At 36.5% G+C, this 20,082-nt stretch overlaps 1 protein-coding gene and 1 long non-coding RNA gene across 9 annotated transcripts in view; one reads left to right on the top strand and one right to left on the bottom strand.

Moving 5' to 3' along the window:
* LOC129567461 (G1/S-specific cyclin-D2) overlaps window positions 1-20,082 on the bottom strand; it is a 55,254-nt gene that overhangs the window by 33,492 nt on the left and 1,680 nt on the right. For 2 of the 8 annotated variants that reach the window (XM_055444356.1, XM_055444355.1), the window contains one exon: window positions 16,511-17,713. In XM_055444356.1, the coding sequence (XP_055300331.1) occupies window positions 16,511-16,774 (264 nt within the window). In that variant the 5' untranslated portion in view covers window positions 16,775-17,713. Of the gene's footprint in view, window positions 1-16,510; window positions 17,714-19,359; window positions 19,497-19,598; window positions 19,701-19,814; window positions 20,065-20,082 lie in introns of those variants that run through there. The other 6 variants (XM_055444352.1, XM_055444354.1, XM_055444353.1 and 3 more) reach the window with 6 other exon arrangements.
* On the top strand, window positions 311-18,067 carry LOC129567465 (uncharacterized). Its single transcript, XR_008687861.1, has 3 exons — window positions 311-822; window positions 4,003-4,274; window positions 17,937-18,067. It is a non-coding gene; the product is annotated as an uncharacterized LOC129567465 (long non-coding RNA).

Genomic DNA, 20,082 nt, shown 5'->3' with positions numbered 1-20,082 from the left:
GAAATGAATCTTTTGCACAAAAAAAACTGAAAAAAGAGATACACGTTTAAATCCAACACAAACAATTGCCATTCGGGTTTTTTAAATGCCCGTGTAAACGACGGCCAACGTACACACACTAACATACGAACACAAATCGCATTCAATTTTATGATATCATAATTTAAATACCTCCGATGCGCAATTAAGTTTACGCTCAACAAAGAATACATCCACGACCAGCGGCAACGATTAATTTGGTGCTTGTGCACATCACAAAAATGCGCTGATGTACTGAGTTTACAAATCGAACCGTGTACCAAAAGGAAAAAAGCCACTACGAAAATACTGTTGACAAAGCACACAATTATACGAATTCGGCGGTTGTTCGATTGAATTGACGATCGTGTGAGTGAATTTCGTTCATTTAAAGGGAATTATGCAGAATGAAAAACAAAAAAATACACACACTTACGGTGAACGAGAGACACACAACACGAAAGAGAAATATTAAATTACGCTTAAATAGTTCTCGTTGTGGCATTTAAACTTTTTTGTCGTTTCAAATGTTTAAATATCCAAAAAATTGAAACCCAAACGAGAATCGAGAACTGGGAGTCAACAACGACGACGACGACGACGACACCAATAAAAACAAAAGTGCCAACAAAACATTCAATAATGGTGTGTAATAGAAACCAAATAAAAACGAAACGAGAAAAAATTGACAAGAAACGAACAAAAAAAGCGATCGAGAGTAATTTAAATAGCCGATTACATGATGAGTTGTATGCAGCAGCAGCAACAGCAGCACCGCGATGATTCGACAAGGAATAATTCAACGTAAGAAAAATGAACCCAATCTTTTGATTGCTATTCACACGAATTTCTTGTTGAGATAAGCTTTAATTTGTTATTCATGTTGTGTATCTTTGATTCGTCTCTCTTTCTGTATCTAACGCTCATTGTTATGGCAATAGTTTAAAAGACATTGAACTTGAAAATTAAATAAAAAATGATACAAGAGAAGAAAAAAAAGAAACATAAATCAATATTCGTGTTGTGACGCCCGCTCAATACATATGTATATGTGTGCAACATCCGACAGTGGAGTGTGATATTGGCTCGTGTTGTGTATATATGCGAGTGATACAATGTAATGCGACAAAACGACTAGATCGAGCGTCGAATCTATTTGCTTTTATAATTTGAGTGAAAACGGCATGAATGACCATTCGTCAATATGTATGGCCACGGCACGAATTACGCATATGCGTATGTAAATCCAATTCCACGGGCCAATGTGTCATTCAATGGATATGGAAAGTTATACATATTTGATTGTTGAACGAGATATACATCACAACATTGATGGTTGTTTAGGCTAATCATTATTGCTGACCGATCGTTCTACTAGTTTTTCTATATCTCTTCTCTCCCAGTATAAGTTGGCTATTTCCTATTTCCTATCCCAAACAATACCAATATACTCGTTTTTTTGTCGTCATTGACTCGATTGTGCTACTATTATTACCCAATTGGTGCCTTTTAAATACGTAATAGATTCGGCTAAATTGCCATGCAAAATTATTTGGCTTTAAGCCAACCATTTTTTTTTTTTTGTTCTGTCCATGACCATAAACTGTCGATCAGTGTGTCAATTAAATAAATCAATCTCACTCATCAAATCATTAGGGTGGTCAGAACAAAACGACAAAAAAAAAAACCTTTCAATCTAATCATTTTGATAATACTTTTTGTCAGAGGCAATTAGCCGATTGTTTCAATTTGAATGAAACGCTCGTTTGCTGCTAATCGAAATCGCTTGATGGATTTTGGGTTGAATTCTTTGGTGTGCTGTTTTTTGTCAGTATCACTGACACAAAACCAGCAAACGCATGTCATGAAGAATATCACTTTTTGTTTATTGACCCCAAGCACATCACTTTTTTGTTGCTCTCTGAAGATGTTTGTTGTTTTTATAATAACATTTCGCAAATCCACCATGTCATTGGTCATGGTTGCTTAAAGCCAAATTGAATGTATAGCATGAAATCGGAAACGAAGCACATCAATTTTGTTGAAGCGAGAGCAAAAAAGGGTGCATTTTTGGTGTTGCAATGTCTGCATCAACCCTTCGTTCAATGCAATTCTTAAGGAAAACAATGGTTTTTGGAATTCCTTGTTTTCGCTTCAGAAGGAAAATGATTATGGAATGAAATTAGCCATGAATAAGACGATGCAAAACCAAAAGCAAACACTTCATCTCTATCTTTTCACCTGAGACCGATCAATTTCATTTCATTGTCTTTTTCTTTATCGCTGCAACTCAGAAAAAAATCGCTCTATCGAAGAAAAGAAGAACTCGGAGTGCAACATGAAGTTGACGAGTTGTCGTGGCGGAAATGGTTTAACTAGCCCAACCAACCAGAACCGTTCCTCTCGAAAATTGAATTCATATCAACCGAATGCCGTAGTTTGGAGTGAAAACATTTCTCGTTTAAATGCCTGATGATAGAGTTGATTATTTTTCTGCCATTTCTGGGTCAATATGGGAATGAGTACTCAACTGTTGGAGCTCCGATCAAATAATGCGTAAATAATTATACAGAACTCTCTCAAACTATGTACCAAATGTTTTTGTTTTGTTGGTTTTAAAAATGGAGTGCAGTACTTTGCGGATGTACATTACTCGAATTGAACGCACGCTCGCTCATCGTTTTTTTTTTGTTTTGTTCAAACTGAATGAAAATAACACGAAAAAAATTACAAACATAACGTTTATGCTTCGTGTGAATGACTGGCCATTTAAATATTTGAGAAAAAAAAAAGTTCTCTATTCGCTTTTTTAAAAGAAGAGAAAAGAAAGAAACGCAACACTTTTTCTTGTTCAATAGATAAACAGATGAGACGCATCTCGCACGTCAAACCGAATCCATTTCCAAGTGAATCAGCTGGAACAATCGAGGAAATTGAAACATTTTGTTTTACGCTCGCAATGCTGCTGCTGCTTTATTGATTGTAAGTAAATGCGTTTCAATGAAGCGTAACACAAGCACCTTGATGATACTCTTTTTTTTACTCTTTTACTTCTATGTGATCATTATTCGATCAAACCGACCATATTTTAATCTTGTTAGAAGCTCAATGAAACCATATTGTTTGGAGACTGCGTGTGTTTCTGCAGCAAGCGTCAAGCAATTCGTTCGTTCTTTTTTTATTCGGAAAATAATTCGTTTGATTTTTTTGATTAAAAAAAGAAAACATTGAGACTTCTGTTTGAAAATTCCATCGTTTGCGTTAAAGCGTTATTCTATTGAGCCATTGCGTTGGCAACGGTTCATTGTTATTATTTATTGGCTCGCACGAACACATTTTCAGTGGCTTTTCTTCATTTAATTTGGTCGATTAAATCGTTGCATTGCTTAATGGACCGAAAGTGTTGAATTCCGTGAAGTTATTTGTCGAAATTGAATTCATTTCCTCTGTATCAACAGCAGCAGCAAGAAGAAACCGAAAGATGTGATTAAAACGTGCTGTGGTTGCGAGTAAAATACGTCCCTAAATTGTCCAAACCAAAACGAACATGATATGCAAAAATTACGTTGCGGCAAAAATGTTCGTTGCATTTGTTGGTCAAAAAGCCGTTTTCGCATGAATGATGTTTATAATAACGGCCGGATCTTACAGTTGAAAACGCATCACCATGTGCGCGTCCTTTCGTTCGTGCATTGCTGGAGTAGTAATACCGCATGGCATTGTTATTCTCATATACTCTATTGGAATCTAAATGACTGTACGACTGAAATCGAATAAGCGAAAAGGAGCGTTGCTCGGCTCTGCCTTGTTGGCAAATGTGCTGTTACCGTCTTCATCGTCGTTGTTGTTATGTTTTTATTACATTTATTATTGGAACATGACGTTTTTCGCTTCATTGTTCCATGCCGTGAAGCAATTTTCAAGAAAACGACATACGGGGTTGAAACTGACATTCACACCTGCCCTGTTCTCTTCTCGTTTCAGCTAATGCAATGGCTATATGTGGCTCTGTGTTCACAGATAAGGACATTCACTCTAAGAAGAAGTTGAACGAATGAAAAAAAAAAAAACGTTCTAGGTAGGCTACACATATACACATAGGTATATACGTACCTAATGCAAGATGTCGTTGGAACCCGAATTAACAAGAAGGATCGACGACACGAGCAATGACTTCAATAATAAATGGAGAACGAAATTAAAGAGGAGTCGCGTTTTATTGTGCACACAATATTACAATTTACAAGAGGAGGACGGTAAGTAAAGGCTGTTTAACTGGATTAGGAGTTTTTGAACGAGCAAAAGCATGATTGAGTAAAATCAAGACCGAGACAGAAAATGTGCGGTTTGTGAACTCTGTGCGACGTTTCATTTACCTTTGCTGAATTTTTAAATATACTTGAGGGTTGAATTTTCTGCTTGTTCCACGTGTAAAAATCACGTCATCCAAACAACAAAAAATGGCAATGATCTGATTTTTCTGTGTTGCCATATCGTTCTCCCTAATTTCACATTTCTCCTTTCAAAGTTTTCCTTTCTTCGTTGCTTGTCTTGGGCCGAAGAAGCGAGAGGATCAATGCCAAATTGCATTGTTATTGATTACGGCCATAGGTAGAGAAAACAGTTTGAAATCTTGCACACACACACACACACACATTTGTTTTGGCATAACACTTCTTCAATTGACATTGCATTTGCCGATATTGGCTATTGTGCTGATTTAATCTGACTCATGACATGTAATATATTTTCGTTTTGATCGAAGAAATTCATCAAAAACGAAGCATTACGAGAGAAAAAAGCGAAGAAATTGTACAATTGCATCAAATTGAAGGTAAGTTCTATTGTGAGCGTGTGTAGTATTCTTCTCTTTTGCTTCTTCTCTTCTTCATTTGCTTTATTTAGTTTTTTTTTCTTGCATTCGCTACGTACAATCGTTTGCAGCTGCTGTTCGGTATACATTATTCTCCTTTAACAATACTGTAACAAGACCAAAAACTTGAAGAATTATGCTTAGCGCACACACCGAATTTTATTTAAACAAGGAATTATACGACGTCCTTTTTTTCTCCATTCGATTTGAAGTATTGGAAAAAAATGGAATCCCTTTTTCGGTTCCAAATAGAAAAAAATATTTATTCAGAAGCATTTTGTTTCGATAAACCGAAACGATAGACTATGTACGATAGAAATGATGTGTTTTTTTTCTTTTCGTTTTTAGAAAAATCATAGGTCTCGGGATGATGCAAGAGACGATGGTATTGTGCATGCGGTGGTGGTGGTGTGCATGAAAGTAAAGCAAAGATGATCGTGTTTTTACATCATCAAGACGTTCTATTGTTGCGAGAGTGTGAACGCCAGTTGCATCTTCAGTTGATACGTCGGGGTGGTTCGGTCGCTTTTCTTCTTCTTCTTCTGTGCCGACGTCTATTCAGAAATTATATATCATTATCGTCATTGTGTCGCATTTATATAACGACATATGTCTCTTCGCGATGCATTGAACATTCGTTCACTCTTTTTCAGTTTGATCATTCAACAACAATGGAAATCGTCAACCGATCAATGGGAACAACGCCATTGTAGTGGATCCTTTTTATTTATTTATCAATGCTCTTGATGATAAGATGGATTGAAAGCTGGAATCTAACAAGAAGCCGTTTTTTTTCTCTCAACATTTTCAACAGAACGAACGTTGAACGGCTTTTTTTCTAAACATTTTAACAACGAACAACGTTAAACTTTCTCTCTTCGTGCTTGGCGGCCAGTATAATTATCCGACACACACACAGAAATTAAATTACTGAAATGCTGATGACAATTTAGATAACAATATGTTGTGTGTACACTCAGAAAACATTGACCAACGATGTAAAATAAACAGCCAACGAATGTCTTTATCTTTTTTTCCCAATGTTTGAAAAGGAGCAACGTGGAATGTACATGTTGGACTGAAAAATTGTGTGTATCAAAATTAAAACGTTTGCCCATTGTTCAGCGGAATGAAAATAAAAATTATTTTATTCGAAAATGTGGAAATGTGTGTGTGTGTGTGTTCGTTAAGGGTAAGGGCTGCCGTCGCATTTTTTTATTTACTTTTCCGTGTGTTAATTTACAGAAATTTATATACACGTTGTTTCCCTTGTTTTGTGTTTCCGTGTTGAGATGGTCGTTTTGTTCCACTCTCTTTCTCTTCCCGAAACACGGAATTTACTTTGTCCTGTCTATTGCTTCCTTGATGAACAAAGTAACAGAAAATGAGGAAGTAAAGAAGTGAAACATATTATAAAGTTGTTTTTTTACGACTTCAATTTTTCCCTTATTAAACGAAAAAAAAACTGACGCGTCGTCCTATTGTTATCCTTTGTAAATCGAATGCATTTTTTTTCTTGTTCGATTTGTTTCCCGTCTGTTTCTTTACATTTCGATTGAGCCCGAATTTAGAAATGAGCACTCGGCTTGCGAATTGGATTTTGATCATGAAAATTGGCTTTCATTTCCGCCATTCACAAGCATTAATTTGCGGTTGGTTTTTTGTTATCGACAACGGCAACAAATCATTTTTACTCTCTACTATAACCTTGTGTATTTTTAACTGGAATAAATTGCAGATAAAATGTGTGGCAAAATGACGTATTTTCACTTCCGAGACCACCCAATCGACCGTTCTCGCCTGATTACAGATGAAACTCGGTAATCAAAAGGAATTGTCGGTTCATTTATCAACTGACATCATTTCAATACATACAAATTATTTTTCCATAAGAACTTTTTTTTATTCTAAAGGAAAATGTCCAAAACGCGTATTTCAAAAACCGCAAGTTTTTGGCATTCAATTCAATTCCCTATCGTACGATTTCATACTGGAGAGAGAAAAAAAATTAGCACATGACACGAACAATTGTAAAACAGATCTTTATTGCGTAAGCAGTTGTCAGCATTTGTTTTAGTGATCATTGCAGTTGATTCAATTTAAGTTACGTTAGTGCAGTAGTCAAGCTGATGTAGACGTGACAAAAAATGTCGTGGGTTCCATCGAAAGCACACGCGAACAAATATATATATATATAAACGTGTATTAGTCATTCCAAAAATATGAAGGAAGAGGCATTTGATATGGCAGTGCGTTAGTTCAACACGGTTTTTTATTAAATAAATAAAAACATTTCTGGGAAAATGTTATCAGGACACTCGAGCCACATGTCAAGTGATAAGTTGTAGAAAAATTGCACGAAAATTCGGAACGTTCAAAATCAAAATAAAATGGATCGGATTTTTCGTACGAAAATGCCTTTTATTGCTTTCGATTGCCTTAATTATTTTTCGATCAGCAATATTTTGAGTGGAATTCTTGGTTAGTTATTTGCACAGCAAATCATGAGCAAATAGCATGCAGACGACAACGACAGCGACGGTAACGGCGACAATGACGACGCTCTTCGCAGCCATTTTGAATTAAAATCATAAAAATTGTTCAATTAAAATGCAATTTTCCTCGTTACAGAGACGTCAATCGATGTAATACACTGTTGTTATCATTGTTCAAAATGAAAAACACAGAATTTGTTTATTGTGTTTACTTCAGGTGATGTTTTTTCTCTTTGCTTTGATATAGATTATTATTGTATGTTTTGGCTTGTGTAGAAAATGTGCGGAATCAGCAGAAATACATGGGAATCGATTGAATTGAGTGGTTTTTATTTCTTCTTCTTATTCTTCTTTGATGAGTGTGTTCGTGCTGTATTTCGTCATGTGAGAATATCTTTGGGCATTGCGTAGGTACTTGACTTGAGTCAACGTCATTTTGTATACAACTACACTTTCATGCCATTTGACAGCCAATTGAATGGTTTTGTTTTCTTGAATGCTTTGGTTCTGTTTCATTAACCCAATTGCCAATATAATTGCATTCTCAATTTTCTTGGACTGAAAATAAAAACCAAATTCTCGACTTTTTCTGAAAACGAAACAAAAACACGCTCACACAAGAATGTCAGTGAGACAGTTCGATTAGTCGGTGGATTTGAATCATTTGCGAGCTTACTATCTTTACGGTATAAATACACATAGCTGATAACGCGCTTTGATCAAACACAACGCACTTTTACACACCAATTTGTTGGCAATCTCTCGCTCACGCTCTATATTTTCCATGCTAGATTGAATATGGGCAAAAGTTTCTCTCCCATATATGTGTGACTTGGTGCGGTTCTTATCGGAGGGCGTATGGCAGCTTTTTTTTTCCTACATCAGCTGATCACATCAAATGAAAACACACTCATTTCATATTCCATATGAAAAAACGATTGTCGCCGCCAACACTTGACAAAGTTGTAGCGATTTCATCGAAAAGCTTCGAAATTACAATGTGCCCGTGTTCAGACCACTCATGCTTCAAGTGCAGAGCGACGTTCAATGGAATCTCTTGTCAAAATAGGAAGGAAGGGAGTTCATTTTTTAATTCTCTTTTTATGACTGCATAAATTATATTTTTAGACACAAGCGTCAAAATCATTTTGCTGATTATTACATCAAAATACACACAACAGACAAAAGCAATGTCTTGACTTTTGGCACTGGCACTGCTGTGCTGCTGTTTATTTCTCTCTCTTCTGTTTTTTTCCTGTGTTGGTTTTTTCTTCTTTTTCGCATTAAATCTCGTTCACTTCACTGTCAAATGATCACCAATGCGAATGAATGTGAAATGGCGAAATCTGACATAATATTTTATTCGCCGTACATTTCATTCTCAAGCTAAAAATCATCGATGTATGCGTGTGTGTGTGTGTGTGTGTGTTTGCGTTTTGAATGAACTCTCGAGAATAGCTTTAAATTGCCAATTTCGTTTTAATGCACGGAATGATCGTAACCGAGAAAGAAATCAAATATGAATGTATACAACAACAAAATAACGACGACGGCAGCGACGACGACGACTACGACGACCACGAATAATAAGGTGACGTCTGGCAGTTGAATAAAACAACAGTGGACGGCGACGACGATCGCACACACTTACACACATTTATGCACGGAATTTTTTCTCTCTCTCTCTCGTTTAGATTTCGCCCATATTCGGGGATTTTAAAATTTAAATGGACTCGAATGGCATGAGTGTGGCTTCACTACTGCATATTCAACTATCTTTCAGTATGAAATAAATCTCTGTCAATGTGTAGAAACCCATGTGTTACATTCATTGAACACAAAAAGTGTTTGGTTAAATTAATTTTGGTTTTGGGCGAAATTCTCATTTCAAGATGATACAGATATTCGTCAAGTCGATATAATGCGATAATTTTTTTTCTGCAGAAATTCAATATCTTTTTATAGAGAAGAAGAAAAGAATTCAACGCATTTTAAGGCCGACATATGGTAGCGATCGTGTGTTTTTTTTTTCTAATTTGAGTCTGATGCAGAATCGATATCATTTGCGTGTGCAAAAGTTTTATTTTCATGAATAAGCATAACGGTAATGAGGTTGATATAGCCACTTTTTTACAGTCTCTCGGCAGATTTAAATCATACACACTTTGTGCTTTATTGCAAATAATGAACCTGATTCTTTTCTGGCAACTTGGCAAATATATAGAACAATAGGAACAAAAATAAACTGTGAAACAATTTGGCTTTATTTGCTTAAGATGTTGCGCTATTGCGACACATTGCTTAGATTTCGGGCTAATTTTACAGTTTTCTCTCTCATTTCGGCGTGTGTTTGAGATTTTTCTCGTTCGTTGCTGAGTGTTAATTAAAAATTTGGTTGATGGTGTGCTGTTGTCGAGAGGAGAAGGTGGGGGGTTTTTTGAACTCACACGAATCGGTCAATTTATCCATTGAATCACAAAATTTTAATCGCATTACGCGATATTATAAATTAATAAATCGTAATATGTGATTTGTCAATGCGACCGCATTAGGTGATCTGATTTATCGACGGATTCTTTCAGTAAACCCATCTCAAATTGTTGTTGAAATGATCACCTTGAAATATGAAAACGCCTTCTCATCTGACCGACCAACCAAAAAAAAAAAAAATAGTAATCGCCATCCACCAAAAATAAAGAGCACCAATTAACTCTGTGCAAACACGCAAATCATGAAAAAGTGCTCAACATTCACTTGATTTTTTTTTTCCTCGCTCAATTGGTTTCTTGTCTTGGTGGGCAAGTTTTAAAGTTCGATCAACTATTTGATTCAGCTGCTATCTAGTAGCAGTTGACAGCAGTGATCAGTCAATGGATCTGAACAAATGACGTCACACGTATAAAAAAAACATTTCGCCAACTGCTTTCTTCCGTTCTTTCTTTGCTTGTTTGATTTAAGTCGCGGTACGGCATTTAAATTCTTATCGTGCTTTAAATTTGGCAACACACACTCTGTTCTCGCTACGGCGAACACATATGTGAATGGAATGAATAAAAAAACACACACCGAGTTGACAAAAAGTTAAATGCGTTGAATTGTAGTGGAGCGTGTGTCATCATCGCAACTAAAAAACTTTTTCTACTTAACATAAAAATTGAAATGCTTCAAAAACTTAATCTTGTTCCATGCTCAATTATGTGTCAACCGGAAAATTCTCTGCTCCTCAGGACCCAGAGATATTCACAAACGACTTTTTCTTAGTTCAAAGCAAAAAAAAAGAATTGACGAAATAATGATTAGTTTTTGTATGACGATAATAGATGGAATTTAAAGTACAAGTATGCGACGGCGGCGATGACGATGACACCAACAAACATACACGGCCTGTGACAATAGACAGGCGTTTCGAATGAAACATCATCAGGGAGACAGTTAATCGCATTATCACCACACTCAATTTCTTGATTATTTTCAGTGTATTGTCGATTATCACGCTTCACACTGAAAGGCTCTGCTGAGAATTTTCGGCATCTATGTGAAGGGGCACGAGAACGATGTTTAGATGGAAAGATACGCCATTATAGTTTGCATTGTTGTAATGACAACGTTTTTAGCACTACATGAAATGTAGAGCTACTAATCTGCTCTTTTTTTTCCTAGATACTTTTTGAGTGTTGAAACAAATTATGGTGAATTTGAAATCTATGCTCATATTTTTTATTTAATTTAAAACAGTGGCAGTAACGACAAATAAGTGCATAATATTTCAAAGCGTCAATCAAATTTTTATTATCAAATCATTTATTTAATTTAAACCAAAGGCAGTATATTTCAAAAAAACCAAGATCTTGTAATTCATTTTTCAAATAAATTTATTACTTCAAAGTTACTTTGATGAAATACATTTCATGTAGTGCGCCAAAAAATAGTTTGTTGTGAAACAACAAAATAGATTAAATAACTAAAAACTCAAGAACGCAGAGCGGAGGGAAGCGAAGCTCTGCGGTCTTGTTTGTTTCTTCATTGCTTTGCTCTCTGATTAAACAGATCCACACAAAATGGGTCAAATAGAAATTGATACTGACGATAATGACGACGACGACGACACGTTTGTGAAATAAAAATTAATGTGTGCTGCAGAAAATATATTTGAAAAGTTGGCGAAAAAAAACAACGCGAGAGAAAATTCTCATTGGAGACATGGTTTTGCGTGTGTGTGTGTGTGTGTTTCAACGACGGTTATGGTTGTCGTCGCTGTCGTAGCACGTTGCGTTGAAGGTGTGCGATAGAGTGTGTATGCAAATCACATGGATTGCTGTCACTAACCGATGAACATTCGATTACGTGACTCCCATGATAATTTATTCCATTGATGAACAATTTAAATATAATTAGCAAAGATCGATATATGATTGTGTGCCACTCTATGTGTGAGACATTCGTTCAATGCAGAAAATACAGAAAAAAAATACGCAAAGCTATCCATTCCCATGCTATAAATTGAATTACTGATTCGGAATCATAGTTTGACGGTGTAAACGTCGTCTTCCAGGTTCATAACCACAAAATGCAGTCGATGGCATACATTCGTTGTGGTTTTCGCTTTTTTTTTACCCCGATTATGAACCATTATGCAATTGATCAGAAGTAAAACACTTCTTACTCCAACGGAGGTACAATCCGTTTTAGGTACCTTCCTTCTTCTTATCCGGCCGTGTGTCGGCAACATTCATCCACCGCAAAACCTTACCACTTGTGGTATTGCTTGAAACACAAGATTTAACCGTCGGCCAACAACAGTTTATGGCTTGGAAATAATTAAATACCACACATATTCATATACACATACGACGGCATCGACCAAAAATAACACGCAGATTTTGCTCTGCCTATGAGATCTTGTCAAGCGGCTAGTTCTTTTCTTTTATTTCGTCGTTGAGTGTTGTTTTGTTTTAGAACCTCTCTATCTCTCATCAATTCACAATCGGCAGAATTATTTATAATATTGTCTCATCGTCATATGTTTTCAAAGCGCTGTTTACTCGTCTTCTTCTTCTTTTACTTTTTGTCTATTCAATACGCATTCACACACAATATCAAATAATTCACGTATGTGCTTGAGCGACAGCAGCAGCACCAGCACCAAACCAACAACAATACCAAACATAACCGAACGAACATGGTATGATGAAAAATGGCAAGCAGACGTTATTGGTCAATGACTGTTTGCCTTGAAGAAGAAATATAGCAAAAAATAAAATAAATAAATAAATAGCAACATTTTTAGCTAAACGATAATTTGGCGTGTCTATGTGTGTAGATTTTCGTGTTTGCCGTGTTAAGATTGGCTAATGGTCCGGTGGTTTGGTTTAAAATCTATTTTCTTCTTCCACACAGCCTAACCGGTAAAAGCTGAACCAATCTTGAAATGTGTTGTTGCTCATTCGGCACATCTTATGTGTATGTTTTTGTTCTCTTCATTTCAACGCATTTTTATGACGGCAAAACAATTTTTGGTCGTGGAATAAGAAGATGAAACGAGAAATTTTTCAAGATTGCAATTTCGCGATACCACAACAGCCAAGCAGCATCGAAAATTCTCTTTTCTAAGCGCTTTGCCGAAATATTGGAATCCGATGCTCATCATGGTTTTTTTTTTGTTGTTCTGGGGTTCAAACCATTTTCGGAGTTAAATGTTGGCGAAGCTTCTCTCTTTCTCTCGCACTCTCTCATCTGTTTCGTTCCGAATCGGATGATAAGCAATGATAACATTCTCCAGTTTTCACAGTGGATCTCTTTCTCTTTTTCAGCCTGATTTGGACAATGATACAATGTTGTGCACATGAATGTCTGCGTGCGACTCAAATATTTCGTCAAATTTGATTTTATTTTCGTTTCGAATTAAATGTCGTTCATCGTTTTCGTGGTCGTCGCCACGGTCCAGTTTTTTGTGCGTGTGATTTAAACAGCGAAAGCATGTGCCGCTTCAGTCCAATGTCAGCGACAACGCGATTTTTTTCTTTGTTTTTAGACGACATTCCATTCAAGAAATGTCGCTAATCGGTGATGGTTTGGGCAGTGCGCAATGCGCATCGCGGCCTCCGTTCATCAGCACGCAAAGAATCACCGAGTGCGCACGTCATACATTTTTACTGTCGTCAAGTGATCTTTTAATGAAAAATTGATGAGAAATACTTGTCGAAATATTCGCACTGTCTAATGACCGGAGGTTCATTCCATCTTACTCTTGTCTTCTTCTTTTCGCTTGGCTTGCACTGCAATTTTGCAATTGCATTGCGACTCGATCAAGCGAGAATGCCAGATAGAGAGAGAGAGAGTGCAGAGTGAAAAAGCGAGACCGTAGACCAAGTTTATAAAAATCAATTTAATGATAATGATTGAATTGCGGTGTATGCATGCGTTACTGCACATATGGTTATGGAACGAAAGTGCAAATATTCATGTGGTTTTTAGTGCGTCTCTCTTCTTTGGTACGTTATTCATATGATGATCAGTAGATGCAATGCAGCCGAACAAGAAAAAGAGAGAAGAAAGTTGGAGGAAAAAATCCCTAAGTGATATTGATGGTTCGCATCATAAAAATTAGTTGAAAAAAAAAACAGCGAGAAGAAGAGTCCGAATGGGTCGAACACACACAATGAGTAGAGATTATCATGAGTGGAAGAACGGCTGACTCGCGCACGCCCGAGAGAGAGAGAGCTTTTGTATGCGTGAACTTCAAAATTGAAGCTCACGGTCAATTCGTTAGAGTGAATCCAAACACGCGAACCGTGCGTACTGTCGACTCGTCGATAAATTGGAAGGTGCCGCAGTTTTTTTCTGCCTCCATTTCGTCGGTTGATGCTGCATACATCCCGTGCCCATGACGATGATAATGCTGCTGCTGCTGCTACACATTTAGGTATGTTGCGCCGGCTTATTTGATCAATTATGCATAAAAGTACATGTTTCAATTTCGCATGAAAAAACGACCGCTTCCAAGTATTGAAGACCAAATTGGTCGTCGTTTTTGTGTGTGTTAGCGCAAAGTTATGCTCTTCTATTGTTGTTGTGCACTCATAAATGCTGCAGAAAGAAAAAAACCTCCATCGATATTCGTGTACGTGCACAATCGCAGGATATTTGAATCCCGCCCGCCCAACCGATTGACACGAACTGAGACTGCACAACTGTATTAACACAATCCGAACACGAAAAAGGCAACGAGCATTTAAATACCTTTTTGCGTAAAGTAAATATTTGCCCATTTTTTTCTCCCTACAAATAAATGCTTTTTTTTCCTCCTTTCGTTCGTTCGGTATTGTATATAATAAGATATGAATAGCGAAACAAGGTGAATAAGAGTCTGAAGTTGAGTGGAATAAAGCGTGAGTGAGAAAGACGATGAGAACGAGAAGAAGAATCGAACCGAAATCATCAATTTCAGACATGAACATACATCGAATGAGAGTGAGCACACACTCAAATATGTTAATAAAGTATTTCGGCGTACACTGATGTATTGGGAAGCGAGCAAAGACACGATGAAAGGCGAGAAAAGTCAAAGTATTTCTTTTGACTGTTTTTCGGCGCATCATGCGAAAGAAAGGATTTGCAAAAGAAATGAAACCAGAAAAAAATGTTCAATTTGTTGGAGCATCACATACATACACATTCAAAAACTAATGGCAATGGGAAATGGCTTGCTGTTGAAAAATCATCGCACAGATTGAACGCATCCAAACCAAAGAAAAAATACGGGCATTTTGCATCTCAAGCGAAAATGCCGTTTTTTTTTTGCTTCATCTTCTTTGTTTTGTGCAACAGGCACGCACTCGCGTTGTGACTCGAGAAATAATAGAGATCAATTGAGTTAATCATATGGCTAATCGATTGTTTGTCTCTGTCTGAGCCTATTCACATTTAAATGTGGCCGACGATGCCAAAAACCTCTCTCGCTGTCTCTCACTCGCTCTACAGTTCGCTTCATTTAAATCTATTTTTAAACGGCGCGCGTTAATATATATCCTCATCATGTATACAGAATGAAACTTCGTCAAAACATGGCAATTTAAATCTTTCTTTAGGGTTATCGCAACAAGAATGATTGTGTTATTCATTTCCGCAAAAATTCGAGAAGAAAAAAAGCTTGCAAATAACATTATTAGCAAGTGAATCGATTCAAGTTGACAGGGCACCGTGTTACTTACCGAATTGATAATTAACGATAAAGACTGGCACGTTTCACAAAAATATGTCGAATAAAGACGAAAAAAAATACTGCGAATTGTCAAGGCAAAAAGAAAGCTTGTGTGTGACGATCGACTAAAATCAACAAATATGCAACAAAAATGTCGCTCACCGAAATCTACGCATCACGAAGGTGCGGCGCGAATAAAAAAGAACTAGGAAGTTGTATAAAAATGTGGAAAGTCCCAATTGTGAGCGAAAACAATAACAATAACAAATGAAAATGTGAAGTGATCGACAGATAGAGAGGGAGAGAGAGGCATGCAACTGATACTACTTGCAAAGATAGAAGTCTAAATTTAAATGGAATCATATTCACATTAACACTGCTTCACATGTAAGTCGTGGCTGTCGTAGAAGAAATGTTCTATGTGAAAGTGAAACGATAGCAAGAAAGAAAAGAGAATTTTACTACTACATTCACATGTACAAGTGTCACTCGGTGAGCAAACATTTTTGTTTTCATTTTTTCTCATTCGCCAAAAAAATATGCAATTTGGTTGTGTTTGTGCGACGGACGGTAGCGACTGGAAACGCTATACGAATTTACGCAGTGACTTATTGTACAAATGTGTGGTCGTATTTCATTGAAATCCAATACAAATATCAAACGGTAACTTAGAGATGAAATGGAGAAGACACGCAAATTGGCTCAATATTTCAAACCGAAAACCTCAGCGTGTGTTATGAATAGAAAAAGAGAGAAAGAGATAAAGTCAAAGTCGACGGAAAAAAATTAATATTTGTAAATAATATGGAAAAAGTGTCGCGAGACGATTGCATAATATGCTAAATTTGAATAGGACCATATAATATGGCTACCGAAAAAAGGTGATTTAATTTTGTTTGAAGGTGATAAACATTGGAAACTTACCTCCATCATCCATTCAGCAACGATGCGTCTCATTTTGGGCGTGATTTCGCATTGTGGATTGTTGTAGAAGTTGATCACTGGATGTGTTTCTTCGGATTTCAGTAAATTCTCCAGGCAACGCTCGGACAAGAAGGTTGGATCAGCAGAAGCGGTGTTGACTTGTTGTTGTTGTTGTTGTTCAATGTGCATCATTTGTTGCATGTGATTGTCGATTTGATGATGGTGATCTTTGAACATTTCCTTTTCATTGCACATCAGATCCATTGTGGATGGGCTTTTTGTTTCTGCTTCGTTCACAATAAACAACGAATTTTCGCGGATTTTTTTTTTTTGCTCGAATGCAATTGGTTTGCTTTTACTCGATGCGATCAAGAGTTATTGTTCTTATAGAAAAATTACAAAACCGAACGAAATTATGTTAATTATGTTTTTAAAAAAAACGCAAACACGATCATCAGAGCATGAAATGTGTGTGTGCGTGGATGGGCGGCGATGATGATTGCTGGTAGGGGTGATCCTTTAATTTTATGCAGCACGTTCACGCGGCGATATTGTGGGCAGTTTTCGGTGCTCACACACACAGTCCGTTTTGTACTCAAGTGATCGGTATCGCAATCGAATACAGTCAACAATGTATGAAATTTATTCACCACGCGCGCACGACAAATTTTCTCTTTATGTATCTCGATTTGTTCGTCTCTCTGTCGTTTTTATCTTTAGCGTATGTTCCTATTATATTTTTTAATACTGCGGTTAGTAACTGCGTTTATTTCAGCGTTCCTCGTGTGTGTGTGTGTGTGTGTGTGTGTATGTGTAACTGTATTTATGGAAAACCACTAATTCATAATCGTCCAATTGAAAAATGAATTTTCACGCATATGAATAAAATAACAACAAAATTTCGTTTTAATGATGATGAACGAATTTTTGAACAGTGTGACAACGGGACGGTTTCTTTTTTCTTTGTCAAATGCGCTGAGTCACTAGCTATTGAATATAAGACCACGCGGTGGTAGTTTTTCAATGGGTTGATATTTTTTAAATACACTCTCGTTTTTAAGCCCAGTTCACTGTTCTGCTCTGTGTTTTTTTCTTGCAAGTTTTTGTTTTAGATATGGTAAATTTTATCGTTGAGTTCCCGTTGGGTGGCAAATGAAAACACTCGTGGAACTATATAGTGGTCATGGGCTCACTTATGGTATTCTGTCGAATGAAAGAGAAATTATTTTATTATATTGTGCATTGGACTTTTCAGAATGGTAGCAGCAACAACATACTGCTGCTGCTTCTGTTGCATAGACACAGTGTGTATTTGCAATTCAGAAAGAAAAGGAAAAAAAATCAGTCGGTTAATAAATCTAACTACATTGCAATCGATCTTCGGGCTCAGGATTTTGCCTAATTTTTTTTTTCTTATTTTAAGCAGGCCAAGAATATGTACATAGGAGAATGAGCGAGAGTAACGTAACAACCACGACGACAACGACAGCTGCAATTCAATTCAATTTTCTTTGTTTGGTAAGATGAGGACGACGACATCAACGACGGGACGAAAAAGAACCCTCTTCGTTTTCTTGAATTATAATAATTCCTTAGCTGCTGCCGTCGTTGCCGTTGTACCTTTCGGTGATGGTGTGTTGCGTGTGTGAATTTCGTTATTAATGTTGTTGTAGTTGATGTGTGTATGTGCGATACAATCGAGAGCCCGAGAGTAGGTAAATGCGAAAAAAAACACACGAAGGTAAGTTAAGTTGACTATTTATTTTTGTTTGTGTTATTATTTTGCAGTGCATGTGCTCTTTACCTCTCAGCACGTTGTAAATGTTGTGCAAACGTGTACGAGAGTGCGATAGAGAGAGAGAGAGAGAGAGAGAGAGAGAGAGAGAGAGAGAGAGAGAGAAAGAGAGGCTAAGGATCTTCTTAGGTAGAAAAGTGAGTATGAGTTTTTTTGCGGCTCACTCAATTGTTATATACATTTTCGAAATGCAAACAATAAGAATATTATTTATTTTACACATTCGGGATAAGGAAGCGACAATTTTTTTTCCTCCACATCGCTGCTTCTTCTTTTTTTCTCTTTTTTTCCGTGTATTCTTACTGCGATTTTTTTTCTTATTGTCGGTACAGATTGTCTTTTTTTCTCTCTATCGTTTTCTTCTTCTTTCTCTGCGAGCTGACTTGCACCGTTTGGCCTGAATTCAATGAAATTTTACGGTTCGCTATTGTTACAGTTGATAAATTAGATAAATGGTGATCGAATGTTCAGTGATTTTCAGCATCAAACACAATATCGTTTATTAAAGAAATGTCGGACTCATATTCGACATACACAGTGTGTGTGCGAAAGAAGAAGAAAAGAGACATGCGTTGCGATTGTTCATTCGTACACTGACAACCAATTTTCGGACCATTCCGTTCTCTCTCTCACTTTCTTGCGTCCAAAGAGAATCTTTGACAAATCTTTCTCTCGACTGTCAATGAATTTATTTGGTCGAAATGTGAAATATTACTTCTTTTTCTTCTCTCGTGTCGCATTGTTTTTTTCCGAACCCCAAAACTTAGAAATACAGCACCGGTGTGCTACTGCAAAACTGACCCGAATTTCTATTTTTACAAACAATTCAGACACGATGAGAAATGATAATAAATCAATTTCGTATTGATTTCAAACTTTTTCCGGATTAACCGAAATGTATCGGATTTTCGTGTGTTTTCATTTTCACAATTGCACAATTTAACTTTTTCCTTTTCTTTCAAATCTTTTTTTTTTTGAACATTTCCTGAAAACATTCATTTCTTTTTCAGTTGATTTGATATTGCTTTGGCTGTTTCTTCTTTCGCTGATCTACCGTTAGTATGTATGCTGTGCTGCGATGAGTGTGAGAATTCAGAGCTAGTGAGAGAACACCACAGCAGCGAATGTACTCCAACTTACAATGAAACACTGTGTGTGTGTGTGTGTATTTTTTTCTTCGTTTCAGCGAAACTACGGTAAAATAACGCACAAAAACTTAGAAGATGAAGGAATAATGGGCACAGCCTATGTGCGTGTGCGGTCAATTGCCTTTCAAAACAAATGTCAACTCACAAGTTCATATGGTGAAACAGATATGTTTTTTTTTCGTTCGTATTTTTAGAATTTTTACTATCAACTACTATCAAAATACACATACACTTCACTGTTCAAGCACTTGTGATTTGGTGAATAATTTTCATGTAAACCAACAAAAGTAAAAAAAAAATGCAAATAAATTTGTCAAACTTTGAATGAAAAAAACAGGAAATGAACAAGAAAAAAATTTACTTTTTGTTTGGTCGAATGAAAAAAAAGTTGCGAAAAAAAAACAAAAAATAAAGAAAGAACTTTGTTTGGTTGTTAGAAGACTTGGAAACTGAACGTTGAACGAAAGAAAAAATCGTAAAGAAAAAAAAACTGCTAATGAATTTTTGTTCTAGTATGTGTTGAGTTGCTCTGTAGAACCAATCCTTCTTCTTTCAGAAGTCATTTCCAAACTGAATCGTTAGCCGGCGTTAGCGATCCCATCAACCGGAGCAATGTTTTATTTGTTATA

The sequence above is a fragment of the Sitodiplosis mosellana genome, unplaced genomic scaffold (assembly GCF_009176505.1).
Source record: "Sitodiplosis mosellana isolate CC-2019 unplaced genomic scaffold, AAFC_SMos_1.0 Smas_scaffold_11, whole genome shotgun sequence".
Lineage (NCBI taxonomy): Eukaryota > Metazoa > Arthropoda > Insecta > Diptera > Cecidomyiidae > Sitodiplosis > Sitodiplosis mosellana.
This window is presented reverse-complemented; position numbering and strand designations above follow the sequence as displayed.